The following is an 18,488-nucleotide window of genomic DNA, read 5'->3' as shown; positions in this document are numbered from 1 at the left end:
CGTCACTATGGGAATGGGGGGTATTACTAGGCCTTTCCAAATGAGCATGTGCTCCTTCTTGTATGATTTTTGGGTTGAGTCTTCAGGGAAACAAAATAGGGAGTGTCCAGGCTCATCCTGATTCTGCCTTGGTTCACACCCCGACGAAGGCAAAAAAGCGATGTCAAAACTTGTATGCACCCAGAATTAATTGGAAGGTCAGTCTGTTGAAAGCAAAGGCATCTAGGGAAAAGATTTGAGTCAATTATAAATGATTTTTGTATTATCAATCATTCCGCTTTGGCTGTGGGCCACTGAGGAGAAGCTGAAGTGTTGTGATGGATTATTCAAGAGCTCCAGGGCGGGGGTGGTGGAGGAGGATACTCTTCGGACTTTCTGAGTCAGATTGGCCCATTGGTGTCACATTTGATAGAACAGAGATCTGTGTTTTCAGTGTAGGTACCATTTCTGCCAGCAGAGTCCACAGTCCAAAGCAGGTGGGGTCCAGTATTTTGATTTGTTACATGTTTATGACGGCCAATAAGAAGTGATGGCTCAGTAATTTGGCTTTGTTTTCATTAGATACATCTGGGGTAGTAACATGTTTTAAGACTCTTCAGGTCAAATAAACCCTAACAACTGCTTAATGAGAACGTTATTATGAGCTGAATAACAACATTTATTGTCACTAAGCCCATTATATATACTTTTCAATTTAGATTCTATAGTAATTCTATGCAGTAGATATTGTACTGAGTCTCATAAGCCCTGGAAAGAAATATTTACTGGCCATCCTGCCTTTAGGGAGTATACAGTTAAACTAAAAAAAACGAGAGAAATACATCAAATGATTTAGGATTCTTGGCAGATGAGGCATTCCAGGAGAGTACCTATTTTCCCGATAAGAGAGCTTTGCCAGAGGCCAGAAGTGTCTGAATTCAGCGTTTCCCTTGCTTTGGACAGAGTGGACGGTCAGGAATCAGGTGCTGAAGGACGGCTCAAAATGGAAAGTGTTCTATGGCCTGAAGTTAGTGCTGGGGTTTGTGTGACTTCTTGCTTTTCATAACTCAGATATTGGCCTGAAAGTCATCTGAAAGAAAAAGAGGACTTGATTGAAGAAAACAAAGCAGATCTTTCAGGTATTGGGCAGATTTGGAACAAAGATATGTGAGTCAAATTCATGAAGACTGTTGGGCATTCCTGGAAAACCAGAGAGCAAGTTGGCTTTTCTGCCAGCTCCATTTCTTCCTAGAATTTTAGAACTTCTGAAAGGCAGAGTGATCTGGGTATGCAGTTATTGACAATTGCTTTGATATGCAAACCCTGTGTTTGTGAGCTGATAGGTTATTCAACATGGAACTTAAATGTTCCTTTGGTGTGTGTGTAGAGCAGGCCCTCTGGAAGTTGTATGCTGAGGTCCTTTGTAAGTCTGTTGCTTTAAACACTTCTAGAACTCCTCTTGAAGAATTAGTTTCAGGTACTACGCTGTATCTTTTTGAAAGTATTTGAAACAGCAAATTCTGGATTTTGAAAATGGATTTAGTGATAATTGAGATAACAGAGAAGAACCCACCCACTCCAGTATTCATGCCTAGAAAATCCCATGGACCGAGGAGCCTGGTGGGCTACAATCCATGGGGTCGCAAAGAGTCGGACACGACTGAGCGACTTCTGTGTGTTCTGTGTGAGATAACAGAAACATTCATCTATCCATCCATGTATTAGGTAAAATGAATACAAGTGGGAAAAAGGGGGGAAAAAGTTTATAAGCAGATTTACATATTAAAAACAGCCAAAATATTTGAAACAAAACCTGGGAAGTATAGATTTTAAAAGAAATTGATAAAATGGATTTTCTTGATTGGTTTTTAAAGTGCTACTGCAGGTATTTGCAGAATCAGGTTCTTGGAAATGTTTAGGCAGTGATGATGTGAATAAAACTATGTCTATCAGCTCTTGATGTGATTTCATTAAGGCAGATGAACTTGGATTTGTAGGTTCTGGTCAATGTGTAAACATTCTAAACCAAAGCCCACATTTAGTATGTTACAGTCACACGTATAACCTCATTCATTCTCTTTCTCTCCCTTCTACCCACAAGCTCACCTGCATACACACTGATCTGCTGCCCCCAGTGGCAGCAGGAGGGGATATTGTGGGTCTTCAGAGCCACACGGGCTTGAGTTATCCTGCTAACTGTTGGTCTGTTGGCTTGTGGGGTGGATCTGCAGGGGAGCAGGCAGTCTCTGCGTCCTGTTTAAGCGTCTCCCTGCTCCTGTTTAAGAAGCCCGGGTATGGTCCTCTCTCTCCCCCACACGGTGCTCAGGTACCCAGCGCCCTTTAGATACCTGTGTTGTGTTTTCACTCACTAGGGGAAGCTACACGACCCTCAGCTCATGGGCATCATTCCAAGGATTGCGCACGACATCTTTGACCATATCTATTCCATGGATGAGAACCTGGAGTTCCACATCAAGGTAAGCGCAATTGGTTGAGTCCTGAAAGAAGAAACTGACCCCCAGGTTGTGTTTCTTTGCTTTCCTCTTTTTTACATGCACGTAGAAGATGATTTTATTGATTTTAAGTGACATTTCTGTGGTCAGCAGAGCCATATTTATTATTTAATGGCTTAGGCCAATACCAAGGAAGTATTGAGATAAAGGAAAAGCCCTTTTTAGGATGGAATCATCGTGACTGTGGTCTAAATTCTCCCCTTTACCCTGTGGGTTTCTATAGATATGACTGGCGTGTGTCCATAATTGGGCAAGGACAGCGTTTCCCAAAGTGTGTCTGGGGAACCCAGTCCCTCATATCATTACTCAGTGGGCTGCCGTGGAAAAGGCTTATGTGGCCAAATTAGCTGGGAAAGTGCTCTTGTTGAACAATTTAAATTTACCCCATGCTCAAGTGCGCCTCTGTGTAATGCACTGTGCACAGTGGACCTGTGGTGTCACATTTCCCAGCGTCCTTGACTGTGGACCTACTTTTCCCTCCTTGGAGGGCAACAGACTAGCATTTGGAGGAGCGCATTCTGAGAAGTGCTGAGAAAGGGAATTCTTTTCCTTCTTGTTTTTGTTTTTCATACCTATGTTCTGGCTTAAATTTGAACTGAAAAAGGGAGGTTTCTACTCTCTTAACTATAGCTGTTAATTCTTAACATTTGGTACGAGGGGTGTATTCATTGGAACTCCTTTGTTTGCAAGTGACTGAAAGTCACTTGTTTAAGCAAATAGAGGAAGTTGTTGTCGATAAAGCATCTGGCAGCAGGTGTGGGGGCGGGGAGTTGTGGAGAAGTAAGAAATCCAGGCTCTGCTTTTCCTTAAGAAAATTGTGATATGGTTCACATACCATAAACTTAATCTTTTTACAGTGTACAATTTAATGGTTCTTAGTATGTTTTCCAAATTGTACAACCACCATCAGTGAATACTAAGCAGATTTATTAAGTAAGTGTATAAACAGTTACATGGAAAGTCTTACAACACATTTTAAATGAAAGGGGAATATATGATTTCCGTAAAGAATATTAGTAGCATCACCTCTGAAAGGTGAAAATACAGATGTTTAGTTAAATCAAAGTTTTGTACATGTTTATCCTAGAAGGTGGCAAGAAAACTAGGCACTAAGAAGGCAAAATGCAAAATTAAACATGAATTTTGAAAAGTACATTCTGTAAGACTTACTGTAGTCTTTTACCAGCAAAAACAGATTCTGACACCTACTTTCCTTTCTACTTTTGGTAGTCCTATTATTCAAAAATCTTTTGTGAAAAATATACCAACGATAAAGTACAGACTTCTACTGGAAACATCAAATTAGCTCTGTATGATGCCTTCAGGATCACTGGTTAATTCCAGAACATTTTCATTACTGCCAAAAGAAACTCCATCCCTGTTAGGGTCCCTGTCCCTGCCCTCTTGCTTTATTTCTTTCCCTTGTTCCAGACCATCTTTCTCTTTTGTGTGTGTGGTAAAGAGGGTGACATCACAGCTTCTGCTCCACATCCCCTATTTCCAATCCCTCATTCTCCTGGGAAGGAGCCCATTGGCCCAGCCTTGGTCTGATGAGCTGTATCCAGGATGCACATGGCTGTGGGGTCCCTGCCACGGTGACTGTCACAGGGATAGGGTTGACAAGGGGATGGGGAGGAGAAGGGGGCATTTCTAAGATGACTTGGAGCTGAGCAGATCAACCAAGAGGCAGATGATCCTTGGAAACTGGGACCCAACTGCCTCAGTTCAGTTCATTTCAGTTCAGTTCAGTCGCTCAGTCGTGTCTGACTCTTTGCAACCCCTTGGACTGTAGCACGCCAGGCCTCCCTGTCCATCACCAACTCCCGGAGTTTACTCAAACTCATGTCCATTGAGTCGGTGATGCCATCCATCTCCTAGGCCCATCATTTTAGAAATAAGGAAACTGAAGTTCAAAGATATAGAGCCCAATGGCCCAAGTGACATCAAGTCCTCAGCACAGTTGAAATTAGACTGACCAACCCCATGTGTAGTACCTGTTCCATTATATTAAATTTCTACCATCACTTATTTCTGTGGTGCGTGCATGTTAAGTTGCTTCCATCATGTCCGACTCTTTGAAACCCTATGGACTGTAGCCCACCAGGCTCCTCTGTCCATGGGATTCTCCAGGAGAGGATACTGGAGTGGTTTGCCCTGCCCTCCTCTAGGGGATCTTTCCAACCCAGGGATCAAATCCTGTGTCTCTTCTATATCTTGCATTGGCAGGCAGGTTCTTTACCACTAGAGCCACCTGGGAAGCCCATTTCTGTGGTACCTTCCCCAGATTATATAAAAACAAAGCAACAACATTTATAAAGTACATCTGGCAGATCTTTTTCCTTACAGCTCCCTTTGTTGGCTGAAGCCAGCTTCTCCTCCTTGCCAGAGTTCTTTATAATTGAGGATGCAGAAGCTTGTTGCTTTGATGGGATCAAGATTTAGGAGCTTAATGCATCTTTAAGGCTGTTTGCATTTAAATACCTTGAACAACTGCAGGGTTCTTATGGGATAATCCTGGAGTAAGATGTTAAACCAATTATTGCCCTCAAAATAGGGTCTCACATTAGAATCTTATTAAGATAAAAATAGCCCCAGCATGAAGGGAGGGAGGAAAGGAGGAATGACACTCATGTCAGGGCAGAATTTTACAATCTAGGGTCCTGTCCTGCATTTGTTAGTTATGTTCTCTTATTTCACAGATAATAATTGTTAAGTAGGCAAGTTTGCTATTGATTACTCCATATTTTGAACTGAATAGTGACAGGCTGAATCAAGAAAAAGAGGCATGATTAAGACAGTATTGAAAATCTGCTCCTTAAAGTGAGCCTCACAGAGGTTTTAAACATTATTTCTGAACATGCTTTTAAATGCTTATTTATTTTTCTTCCATCTGGTCTTACAAAGTATTTGAGGTGACAGAAATAACAAAATTCACCCCCCTCCCAAGAAACCACTATTTGCTATGGTAAAAAATGAGTAAATCAGAATTCTCTGTATACTTATATTAAATATGAACAAGATTCTAAGTGCCAGATTTGCTAATATCTACTTCATGAGTGGTCTTCAGGTGTCATTAATTTTCTCTGTAACCTGTGGAAATAAGGACACATGCTTAAGATCTCAGAGTTAACGGAAAAGTCTTAATGAAAACCAGACAATTCTGAAATACAAGAGTGGGTTGCAGAAGGACTGGGTTAGAGATGTCTAAGGTTTAGAGACCAAGCAGACCCTAGAATTGTGGCCTCAGGGAGAGGTTTCTGGAGCAGTGGGTAAGGAATGTGTGTCTGCGACAGAGAGAGCCAGTAACAGGGCCATTTGACCGGCATTCAAGCAGGCAGAGGTTGTTAGGGAGAGGATGCTCAGCTATAGATTCCAGGGTTTGAAGCCAGGACCCCAGATTTCAGAGAAACGAGGAGTCAAGAGGTTCCAGGCTGAAACAGATGAAAGATAATGAACCAGGCCTGAGCTGGGTTGGGACTAGTGCTGGGTTAGGGAGTTTTTACTTCTCCTGGTCTAGAGCCAAGACCGGTGGTGCAGGGCTGAGGTTTCGCCTGTAGAGTTGCATCTCAACTTTACAACTATTTTTTCAGCTTTTTAGGAAACATCTTTTTGATTCAGTCCTCTGTTTAGATTTCCGGGGAGGGGGAATTGGGGGCGGAGACCATGAACCTGAGGGAAGGAAAAGTTGATCTGGTTGGCAGAAGGCAAGTGTAGGTAGAGTACAGAATCCTAGAGGGAATTTTTGCTATCAATGGCTTCATATGACAGATGGGAGTATTGAAGTCTAGGTTCTTGATTACTTGTGAATTAAATCTCCAAGATCACATATCTAGTTAGAGTTGTTCCCAGATGTCAACCTGGGTCAGGGGTCACCTGGGGAGTTTAGAAGTGGATTCCCAAATCCTATTCTTGGAGATTCTGATTGAGGAGGATTACAGTAGGGTTCAGGGCAATTTAAAGAAACGCTGAGTGAGATGCTGGTACAGGCAGTGCTGGGACTGAAGTTTGAGAATAATTCATTGGAAGGCTTCCTTTCCCTCTCACAGATTAATTGTCTTTTATTAAATTACATTTTGTTCAAGTCCTTCCTGGACTCCCCAAAGCTGGCCACTGTCACCAGCTCTCTTCCTGTTACTGGTTCTGTAGTTCTAAGCAACTACCCTTATTCCCCCTCCCCACTTCTTCATTTGAATGTTTGGAGCATGCCCCCTCCCTGGTCTGATGAGGCTGTGAGTGTCATGCCCAAGGTGAGGCCTACTGGTTTTTTGACAGTTGCTTGCAAAGGACATGTTCTGCTCTATGCTATGCTAAGTCACTTCAGTCGTGTCCGACTCTGTGCAACCCCATAGACAGCAGCCCACCAAGCTCCCCCGTCCCTGGGATTCTCCAGGCAAGAACACTGGAGTGGGTTGCCATTTCCTTCTCCAATGCATGAAAGTGAAAAGTGAAAGTGAAGTCGTTCAGTCGAGTCCAACTCTTAGCGACCCCATGGATTGCAGCCTAACAGGCTCCTCTGTCCATGGGATTTTCCAGGCAAGAGTACTGGAGTGGGGTGCCATTGCCTTCTCCGTGTTCTGCTCTAGCTGTTGTCATACCTAGCAGTTTGCTTGGTGGTCATCTAAGGTGAAAGGTAGAGTCTTCCATAAGACTAGCACAGGATGTGAATAGCACCTGGTTGGGAGCATGGGGACCTCTGATGCAGGGGTGGGGGTGGGGCCTGGGCCGCTGAGCAGGGACCCTTAGAGCAAGCTGACAAGCAGGAAACAGAAGGCCGAGAGGCGGGGGGTTGGCCGGAGCGCTCCTCTCTAGACTCTGAATCTTCATTTTGTAGCCTTTTTCTTACTCTTCATAGCATGACAAAAAAGCTTTTGAAAATTCTAATAATGATGTTATTGAAATACAGGGTGGCATTTCTGTTTCAAAATCAATTTGTTTTTAATCAGGTTTCCTATTTTGAGATCTACCTGGACAAAATCAGGGACTTACTTGATGGTGAGTAACCCGAATTCTTGTCCTTTGTTCTGTAACTACAGTCCAGGGAGGTTGAAATGTTTTACAGCCCTTCTGCTTCAGGAATTTATAGAGACGTTCTGTTGCCTTCAGGCTGTCTGCTTATTCTCAGCCAAAGCTTTAACTTGAGTTATTGCAGATTAGATCTGCCTATCTTCTGTAACAATTTCTATTTTTCCTCCAATACAGGGCCTTTAACTTTTCTTTTCTTCTTTGCATGTCATCATTATCGTCTCTGTAGTATCCAAGACAAACTTGGCTGTTCATGAAGATAAAAATAGAGTCCCGTACGTAAAGGTATGAGGAAATCTTGACTGATGATGCAATTGATTTCCCTCCAATCACTGTCATAATGATTATTACCTAAGATGCCCAGAACATTACCTAAAAAGTACATATCCATATTTAATCGTTTCTTATATTTAATATTCATCTGGTTAAAAAGTTGGCATTTAATTTCTTCAGTTGTATCTATGTAAGTGTATCCCAGATGTCAGATCACAGAAGGTAAGAACTAGAGAACTGAACAGACATTATTCACATTTAAAGAGGCTTTGGGATTGAGTACAGTTGTTCATACTTGGCACTTAGAAGAAGCCTATCGTAGCATTATGTCTACAGCTTCAGTATCTAATTAAAGTTGGTGGCTAGATTGAAAGGCAAAGCAAGACTTCATCCGTTTCTTTCTCCATCATTGGTTTTCTTCTTTATTTTCTGTCTCCCCTGCTATTAAGTGTGACTGTGTACTTAAAATCTGGCATTTCTTTTATGGTTTACTTCTGGGTTTCCCAGTGTTTCTCAGACTTCTTTTGAATGTAGAATTCAAGCCCTTGGTGAGGAGGAAGAGTTTTTGGGTCAACACTGTATCCTTTCTCTGCATCTGCAGTTCCAGAAGTGGGAAAATGTTTAGCTGTTTTAAAGCCTTGTTGCTTTTCAGTTTTTCAGTGACCAGCTTGCTCTGGCTGTCTTGCAGGGGTGCACCGAGCGATTTGTGTCAAGCCCGGAGGAAGTCATGGATGTGATAGACGAAGGCAAAGCAAACCGCCACGTGGCTGTGACAAGTAAGCCTGGTGTGGGGTTTCCTCCCCTCTAACCTAGGACACAGACATCTGCCTACCAGCAAGGTTGGCTGCGGGTAATGAGGTCCAAATGGAGTAATGCCCAAGAAGGCAGTTATAAAGCAGTGAGTGGCACTCAGACACAGGGGTGTGTGCAGTACCAGCGGGCCTGGGCAGGTCCTGGCACAGCGCCTGAAACAGCGCCTCCAGCCGTCCAGGGCCTGTTGGAAATGTTGGGTGACATTGGGTCTGGGTAACAGCCTGAGCCTGAACACTGGGGATAAGCAACCAGCTAGCCAACTAAAGTGGAAGAAAGTAAGCTGCTAAGCTCATTTATTTTAACTCTATTATTGTTTAAAAAATCCAAACTGACAGATTCTATATGCTAGTCATACACATCAAAAGAAACGATGTTAGATTTATATCCTCTGTAAACAAGGAGAAGAAAGACGCAGAGGAACTCAGAAAGTGGGGCCAGGTGCTTTATTGTAAACTCTTTGCTGTCTTGTCCATAACCGACACAGTCAGGTCAGCTGGTTGACCTTGTGGGGCCTTCCTCAGGGAAACAGGTCATGTGGTGTTAGAGCTGCAGAGGTTCTATGAAAAGATGTCTGTCTTATTCAGAGCGGCAGGGACAAGTGAGAGTGGCTTCTTGTGACGATCTCCTGAAAGAACAAAGAATTTCTCGCTTCGAAGAGAGAAGCTTATCTGGGCAGGGCCTGTAGATATATCTTAACACAGTCTTGATGTCTTCAAGGTGCTGACCTTCAGAGGGGCAGCTTGCTTTGTTTGATCTGAACGAGTAGACCATCCAGGACAGTTGATACTGCAGAGAGGCAGATTTTGACCTACTACAAGAAAAACCCTTGTCCTTATAGCTGCTGCACGTAAAGCCTGCTACTTGGAGAGGTAGTGAGTCCTCTGCATGGTGTAGAGAGATTCAAGTACTGCTTGGTTGTTGACTGGTTCTATGATTTTTTGATCCAGAACTGTAATTCTCAACTGTTTCTCTACTGCAACGCATGTATCAGATGATATTCATCTATGTGGCAAGTTCCATACCTGAGCCTAGACTTGTATACAGTATGGGTTAAACTCTATTTCTTTCTCTTCTGCTTAGACACTTACAGAAAGAATGATACACTTAACACTAACAGCATCTCTTGTAAAGAAGTTTCCACTCTGTTTCCCTAGTTACGAATTATTTGTGATATACCTGATAGTCTGTCTTGGCCCTCTGCTTCAGAACTGTTGGTACAGAACATTATACTATTTTTTCTTATTCTGGTAAGATGTTTTCTTTTTAAATTTTGTTATATTATGCATAACATACAATTTACCATTTTAACCTCTTTTAAGTGTCCAGTTTAGTGGCATTAAGTACATTCACAATATTTGCAACCATCACCATTTCCTGTTTCCACAATTTCTAATTATCCCAAAGTGAAACTCCATACCCATTGAATACTAATGGCCGGTACCATACTCCCTCCTCCCAACCCCTGTTAACCATTGTCCTACTTCCTGTCTCAATGAATTTGACAACTCTAGGTACTTCATATAAGTGGAATGATACAAGTCCTTTTGTGACATGCTTGTTTCCCTTAGCACAGTGTCCTCAAGATTCATTCGTGTTGTGGCATGTATCAGAGTTCCCTTTCTTTTTATCAGGCAGAGTAATGTTCCATTGTATGCATACACCACGTTTTGTTTATCCATTCATCCATAGATAGACACTGTATTGCTTCTGCCTTTTGGCTGTTGTGAACATGGGTGTTTAAACATCTGTTCAAGTTCCTGCTTTTAGTTGTTTTTTGGGTATATACACCCAGAAGTAGAATTGCTGGATCACATGGTAATTCTACTTTTAATTTTTTACGGAACAGCTATATTGTTTTCCATTGCAAGTGTACCATTTTGCATTCCCACTAACAGTGTACAAGAATTTCAGTTTCTCACATCCTTGCTGACACTTCTTATTCTTTATTTTTGTTTTCTTTTTAATAGTCATCTGTTGTGTAATGATGTAAAATGATATCTATTGAGATTTTTGATTTGCATTTCCTGAATGATTAGTGATGTTGAGCATCTTTTCATATGCTTCTTGGCCATTATGCATCTTCTTTGGAGCAATGCTATTCAAGTCCTATGGCCTGTTTTTAAAAATTAGGTTGTTCGGCTTTTATTGTTGTTGATTTGTAGGGATTCTGTATATATTCTGGATCTCAACCCCGTATCAGATATATGGTTTCAGGTATTTCCTGTCATTCTGTGGGTTGCTCACTCTTTTGACAGTGTCCTTTCATACACAATGTTTTACATTTGATGAAGTTACATTATTTTTTGTTGCTGTTGTGGTTTGTTTTTTGGTGTCATATCCAAATCATTGCCAAATCCAGTGTCATGAACCTTTTCCCCTATGCTTTCTTCTAAGGTTTTATAGTTTTAACTTTTACATTCAGATTTTTTATCCTTTTTGAGTTAACTTTTATGTATGACTTAAGGAAAGAGTCCAACTTCATTCTTGCTTGTGGATAACCAGTTTTCAATTTGGTGAAGAGACTGTCCTTTCCCCATTGAATGGTCTTGACACGCTTGTCAAAAATTACTTGACCATATCATGTGAGGTTTTATTTCTAGGCTTCCTATTCTGTCTTATTGGTCTATATGTCTGCCTTTATGACAATACCACACTGTTTTGATTACCATAGCTTTGTAGTAAGTTTTGAAATCATTAAGTGTGAGACCTTCAACTTTGTTCTTTTTAACGATTGTTTTGGCTATCCAGGGTCCCTTGACATTCCATATGAATTTTAGAATGGACTTTTCTATTTCTGTAAACAATATCATTGGGATTTTGATAGAGATTATATTAAATCTGTTGGTAGTATGGACATCTTAACAATATTAAGTCTTTTAATCCAAGAACAAGGTTAGCTTTCCATTTACTTGTGTATTCTTTAATTTCTTTTGGCAGCATTTCATAATTATCATTATTTGCCTTTCTTTTCTTGGTTACATTTATTCCTCAGTATCTTATTCTTTTTTCCTATTTTAAATGGAATTGTTAATTTCCTTTTTGGATTGTTCATTATCATAATATATAATGCAACTGATTTTTATGTATTGCTTTTGTATCCTGCCAAATTCATTAGTTCTAGCATTTTTCTGAAAACTTTTAGGGTTTTTTTCCCCCATATAATCTGGTTAGATGGTTTGGAGAACTGATTACCAATGTGGGTTGAATAAGACCGTCACTGGGGTCCTTGTCTGCCTGGTGAACAAAGACCAAGATCCAAGAAGATTTTGGTTTTTGTTACTTGGTTCTAATGAAGCATATTTCATCTCTGAGACTTTCTATGTTCCTAGCATGGGTTATAAAAGAAATGTATGTCTTAATCCTTCTTTCATAACGTCATAATTCTTCCTTAAGAAAGGTTGTGATGTCACTGGTAAGTCAAGGCCTGCACACATGAAGAAGATGGAATACATCAGGTACTAATCCTGGTGATCAAGGCTGAGGGACTTAAAGTCAGGCAGAGGTGGAAGCCTTGAGCTCTTCAAGGAGAGAGTCAGACTGGACAGTCAGACTGGAATGTTGGAGGATGGACACTTCATGCAGAGCTTGAGAATCTGTTGTCTTAAGCCACTGACCTCAATTTTTAGATTAATTTCTCTGCCACGTGAAGGTATTTTAAATCTTTCATTTCTAGAATGAGCATTGATTTTTGGAAGAAGTGGTCTCAGATAATTTTTTTAAATTGAATGGACTTAAAAAAAAATGGAGCTATTAGGCATGATTTGTTGTATTTTTGATTGAGAGGCTTACTACTAAATTTATGTGTTCTCTGTAGAGCAGTAAACTCTTTTCCTTTTCAGACATGAATGAACACAGCTCTAGAAGTCACAGTATCTTCCTGATTAATATTAAGCAAGAAAATGTAGAGACTGAAAAAAAACTCAGTGGGAAGCTGTATCTAGTTGATTTGGCTGGGAGTGAAAAGGTAATTGGTTCTTTATTTGTATTGTCCACAGTTTCCCCCTGCAATTTGCTTCACTGTGCAGTGGTATAATTTTTATGTCTTTCTAGTCCCTGGTTTTAAAGAGCTTTTAAAGTTTCTGATGTTGTGCCAAGATGTTATTAAATTTAACCTTCATTTCCCTGCTCTTTCTTTTCTGGTCCTGAAGTTCCCTATTCACGTCACAGGAGGTGCTTTGAATGCAAACCCTGATTTATGCCTAATAGACTCTGATGATGACATGAGGCGAGTGTTTGGTGTAAACTTAGCTTGGTGAAGGCAGCTGTTCAAAGGTAGGAGGGACGTGAACTTCTGAGGGCAAGAAAAATCTCTGTGTTGTAACAGATTCGAATAGGCCAGGAAGGGGCTTTGCCATTGGAATGTGGCAGGCTTGCCTCTGCAGGTTTGTTTGCTGATAAAAGATCTGGAGCGTGGGGCTCTCCCTGCCTTCCTGGCTTCTCTCTCCAGCAGGTGTGAACTGCCCCAGTCCTGCATGGGCAGCCTCACTCCCTTCAGGCTACAGGGCCTGAAGCCCGTGTTTAGCCACAAGCCCTGACCTTTCTGTGATTTTGTCAGGATTTTCTTTCGGCATCTGGACCCTGTCAGTTCTCTTCCAGGCATACTCGGCCACACTCCAGATCCAATAGGCTTCCCAGCACCTGCCCCCTGCCCTCCCACCTCACCTCCCCAGCACCGCTAGAAGCTCCTGTGGCCACACCCGAGCTGGGGGCACTGCCCGCCTTGGGTGACATCATAGAGCAAGTCTCTGCACACAATACCCTGTGGCCTACCTCATCGCTGATGTCATGCAGACTGTGTCCCCATCAGGGCCAGCCCTGAAGCTCGGTCAGTCTCCCGAACTGTGTCACTGATCCCCACTTACTGCTCCCACCACTGAGTTACCGAACACCAAGTTATGGCCACTGTCATCCGTGTAAGTAATGGCTACTTGGGTTGTTCTCCTGTCTGCGTTTGTACAGCCTGGAGCAGAAGATCATCTGGATAGTCCTAACTGGAACTTGAAAATCATTCTGGCCCAGCTTGAAACTGTAATTAAATAGACGCCCACCAGCACAGAAGTAGAGAGTAGCATTGCTCACCTCTAGACTGGCCATTAGCAGCCAGCATCTACTTTGCTGCCCCACCTGTCATGTGGGTCCAGACAAAGCTCTTAGGGATCCTTTGCCTCATCCCGAGCTTGCCCTATTTCCCTTTAGAGAACAGAGATAAGTACTCAGGGCCTAAATGCAGTGGGAAAGTGCTTCATGCAGGCAGCTGAGCGTGGAGGCCTATACAGCGTTGGCGGTTATTGCTTTGGATATTTATGAAGTGTTTTAAAGTTGTGGACCTACAAGTTGTTTCCTCTGCTCATAGCTGTGTTCCTTGCCCTAGATGTATGCGCATGAATGTGTCAGAGTGATCTAGTGGAACAGAGCTCTGGGGCTTAGTCCCATCTCCCCGAAATGTGTTCTCTTGGGTGAGCAATTTGACATGCCCGGAGCTCAAATTTTTCTTGTCTGTAAAAGGAAGGTGCTTGTACTTGTCTTGCATATTTCATGGAGCCGAGATGCTCAAATGTGACAGCACCTTAAACACCATGAATAGACCATTACTATTTGTGAGCCGGCAGCTCCGTGATTTCTCCATCTGTAAGCAGGGGACCCACACACAATTTCTGGAGAAATACTTGAATTTTTCTTTGAAAAAACCCTCCCCTGCCCCCTGGACATGCATTCATCTCTGTCATTGGGAGTTCCTCCTTTATATGTAATTGAAATCCATCTTCGCAGTTTAAAATCTTTTCCCCACTGTTCTTTCTTCAGAGAGCAGCCGCTCCCCCTGTGTCTTTGGTCCAGTCAGCAGAGCTATGAATCATGTTGAGTTCCTTTTTTTTTCCTAACATCAGTGAACTGCTTTGTACCCAAAGCAAATGCTGTATATACGAAATTACCAGTAATAACAGAGCCGAGGAGGAATGGTGCATGGTTCTTCTAACTATGGAGAAAAAAGACAGATTCACTTATATAATATACATTTTTTTGACTTTTCATGTCTTGTCAAGTATTTCTCCCTTTGGCTGATTACTCCTTTTTTTCTTACTATGGGAATAAGTAGGGAAGGAACACAGAGTCTGGATAACCATCCCCAGCACCTCTTGACCTTTGCTTGAAGTTGGAGCTTGTAATGTCCATTCATTGTGGCCAGGACATCGTTTTCTCTTTGCGCATCCCCAGCGTGGGGATGGTTCAGTCTCGCAAGACCCCAGCCTTTCTGTAGTGACAGTGCTTTTGGAGCCTGGCATCCCCAGACAGACGTCCCCTGGGAAGTATCTGCAGCTCTACACTCGAGGTGTCCCAGCCATTCCTCTAAAACCTAATTGAGAGGAAAATGACAACAGGAGAGAACCAATCCCCTGCCTCGGGCACCATGCGTCTTACTTACTTGTATTTTCCCCAGCACTCCGGGAGGGTTCACCTCGGCTCCCTCCTGCACGCGTGCCCTCTTGTAAGTTGGAGTTTTCTCCTCTGCACCTGTGCAGCTCACTGCTTTCTCTTCTCTCTGGTAGGTCAGCAAAACTGGTGCCGAGGGAGCTGTTCTCGATGAAGCTAAAAATATCAATAAGTCTTTGTCTGCTCTTGGAAACGTGATCGCTGCTTTGGCAGAAGGGACGGTAAGTGATCGTGTCCCCATCTATTAAATGATATCATGAGAAGTTGCCTCTTGGGTCCATGTACTCTCTTTGCCACACACCCCAGTGATTCATTTGTTTTTGTTTAGAAAGGGACAGGGGGGGAGTCCTGGCTATGGACACCCTGCTTGCAGGGAAATCTAGCTCATTAAAGTGTGTGAGTGGTGATGCTAATTTCATATGACCCAGGTCCCACAATGGGCATGCTAAACTTTGGCAAGATGCAAAACCAGGCCACAGATTTTTATTTCACATGTTTCTAAGCCCAGTTCCCATCACTAACTTGCTGGCCTCTGTATTTTCTCTTTGAATTGGCTGTAGCAGACAGTATTTTTTCTTTTCGTAAATAGAAAACACACGTGCCATACCGGGACAGCAAGATGACTCGGATTCTTCAGGACTCTCTGGGTGGGAACTGTAGAACCACCATCGTCATTTGCTGCTCTCCCTCAGTCTTCAATGAAGCTGAGACCAAGTCAACACTCATGTTTGGACAAAGGTGGGCATGACCTTCTTAACCTGTGCTCTGAGCTGGGTCTTAGGTGTTAGGGGTGAGTGGTGAGGTTCTTGGGTCAGAGAGGAAGCAGAGGGAGGGGGCAAGCAGCCTGTTAGTAATTTGCATCTAGCAGGTGACCTGTGAAACTTGAGGCATCATGTATTGAGGCCGAAAGAAAAATTACCTTTTAAAACAATAGGTATGAATATGTCTATCAAAGGTATGATGTTAAAAAAAAAATCCAAGCTTATTATAGATGTGATTGTTAGTAATTCAGTGGAATTTTAGTTTTGTTTTCATGGAATTAATTCTAACTCTCAGGTTCTTCGGAATTAAGTCTGACTCTCAGGTTCATGGAATTAAACCTTAACTGTCAGGTTCAAGCATATTCAACTCAAGACTGGCAACTACCAGTTACAAGTGGTAGTACTACTACTACTACTACCACCAGTAACTACTTCAATATTTGGAATCCATTGCAAATTTGCTGATAGACTAAATATTAGACTGAATATTAAAGAGCAGGGAAAAGAAGTCCTGATGCTCATCCTGGGGGTAAGAAATACAGCTGTATGCTGAGGAAAGGGGAGGATGGCCTCATCTTCTCGTCTTCAGAAATGTCTGAAGGACATTTCCTAGATGTCTGGGGAGCGTTACTAGGTAGGCAGCAGGGACAGCCAGTAATCCTCCAACAACATTCCCTGGTATGCGTTAGTTCATCCCTTCCTTTTTTTTTTGGCTCTGCTGGGTCTTCACTGCGGTGTGCAGGCTTCTCTGGTTGTGTGAGCAGGCTTAGTTGTCCTGCGGCATGTGAGATCTTAGTTCCCCACCAGCGGTCGAACCTGTGTCCCCTGCATTGGAACGAGGATTCTTAACCACTGGACCCCCAGGGAAGTCCCATCCCTTTCTTTCTTGACCTTCAGTCATGGTCTGTCAGTCAGTGGTGTTGAGCCCCATCCTCCCTGCATGGCTGCCTGAAGTGCTAGTCCCTAGAGTGCTTGCGTCCTGTGGATGGGGGCGATTCTGAGCATCTTCCGTGTCAGTGGGCTGAGCCCAGAGCTGAGGTTGGGAGATGCAGACTTACTGACATCATCCCCTTCACGCAACTGTGTTATCTTTGGACAAGTAACCAGGTCTCTTCAGGTTCTGCCTTATGCCCGGAGCACTCCCTTCTCCCAGGAGTGTGTGGTTATGCCTGAGAAGTAGTTTAAGATGCCTAGAGAAAAGACAGATGGTGGTGGGCATTCTGGATGGGAGATTGTTATTGCTTGTTGAAACCACATTAAACCCCAGTCATTTCCTGAAACCTCACAGAACATAGAATTAACCAGTTATGGCACCTGTGGGATGTCTAAATAAATAATAATCACCCTGAATTGTTGTAGAACTCGTATATCTTTTAAATTGGATTTGGGTCCTTTATTTCCTCTGAAATCACTTCCTTGATTAGCCAAATGCTTAGGTCAGTGGGTTGCAGAAGGATAACACCTTCTTTTCTTAAGGGTCACGGGATACCTATAAACCAGCATCTGCTTGTGAGAAGCATAGAATACTGTGGTGATCATCTTGCCTTCCCCATCTCTCTTGGTTTCTTTAAAAAATTTTTTTGGCCACGTCATGCGGCATGTGGGATATTCGTTCCCCAACCAGGGTTGAACCTGGGCCTCCTGCGCTGGAAGCATGGACTCTTAACCACTGGGCCACCAGGGAAGCCCCTCTCCTGGTTTCTTAAACTTAAGCTTTGACAGTTTCCTCTGAAGACATATTGGAGGAAACCAGCCCTGGATGCATTTATAAAGGCAACATCTCTTAAAAAAAATATTCCCACCCATAAAGCAAAGATACTTTACATCTTTGCAACCCAGAGTCTTCCTGGGGCACAGGCTCTGTCTCAAGGCTGTTGTTGGTGGTGGGCATGTCGCAACTGTCTAGAGGAAGAGTTTTAGGTGTCAGTGAAAATGATGATTTACTTTCTTCTAATCTCAGTGAGGCCATCATAGCATCATCATTATCACTAGCACTTGTTTTAAGGAACTAGCATGTGCCAGACATGTCAGAATCCTCATGGAAATTGTGTCAGGTAGGTGTCTCTCCCTTTTGTACAGAGGATGGGATCGAGACCTAGGCTCCAAGCCATTAGGTCCTGCCCCTGAGGCCACAAAGCTGGTTAATTGTGAGATGTTACTGGACTGAGACTGCATCACCTGACCCGCAGCCTCTCCCATGCGGGCTGCTTGATCAGGAATCTAGATGAGCATAGGCCTCTGGGGCCGGTTACTCCAGCTTTGAACCTCAGCTCTGCTCCTGACTTTTTTCTCCCTTTTCCTTCTCTTGGAACCTCAGTCTCTTTGCCTGTAGGAAAAAAACATAATAATATAATAACGCCTACTTCTGAAAATCATTGGGAGGATTAGATGAGTTGCTTCAGTTTTTACCCAGCACAAGGGCTGGCATGGAATATGGTGTCCCGTAATTGCAGGTTCCTTCTTTCCTCCATCTTTGAACAGGCTTGGGAAGGTCACAGTCATGCATGGGGCTGGGCCAAATGTGACCTAAGGTACAGGATACAGCTGTAATATAAGGATCAGGACTGAATGAAGCAGTAGAATTAGATATCTGCAATGAATGATGAACGAAATCTGATAATCTGATGATTAAATGCTGATAATTTGGGATGCCAGGAAATAAACAGTAGGTCAATTATATTTTCAAATGAAATAGGTT

General features: G+C 42.7%; 1 protein-coding gene across 2 annotated transcripts in view; it reads left to right on the top strand.

Moving 5' to 3' along the window:
• KIF5C (kinesin family member 5C) overlaps nt 1-18,488 on the top strand; it is a 159,412-nt gene that overhangs the window by 67,577 nt on the left and 73,347 nt on the right. For both annotated transcript variants that reach the window (XM_027561223.1, XM_027561231.1), the window contains exons 4-10: nt 2,352-2,456; nt 7,436-7,484; nt 7,744-7,799; nt 8,476-8,563; nt 12,440-12,564; nt 15,146-15,250; nt 15,619-15,767. In XM_027561223.1, coding sequence (XP_027417024.1) covers nt 2,352-2,456; nt 7,436-7,484; nt 7,744-7,799; nt 8,476-8,563; nt 12,440-12,564; nt 15,146-15,250; nt 15,619-15,767 — 677 coding nt within the window. The remainder of the gene's footprint in view (nt 1-2,351; nt 2,457-7,435; nt 7,485-7,743; nt 7,800-8,475; nt 8,564-12,439; nt 12,565-15,145; nt 15,251-15,618; nt 15,768-18,488) is intronic.

Source organism: Bos indicus x Bos taurus, chromosome 2, assembly GCF_003369695.1.
Source record: "Bos indicus x Bos taurus breed Angus x Brahman F1 hybrid chromosome 2, Bos_hybrid_MaternalHap_v2.0, whole genome shotgun sequence".
Classification (NCBI taxonomy): Eukaryota; Metazoa; Chordata; class Mammalia; order Artiodactyla; family Bovidae; genus Bos; species Bos indicus x Bos taurus.
Note: the sequence above shows the minus strand (reverse complement) of the source record. Positions and strands in the feature narration are given on the sequence as shown.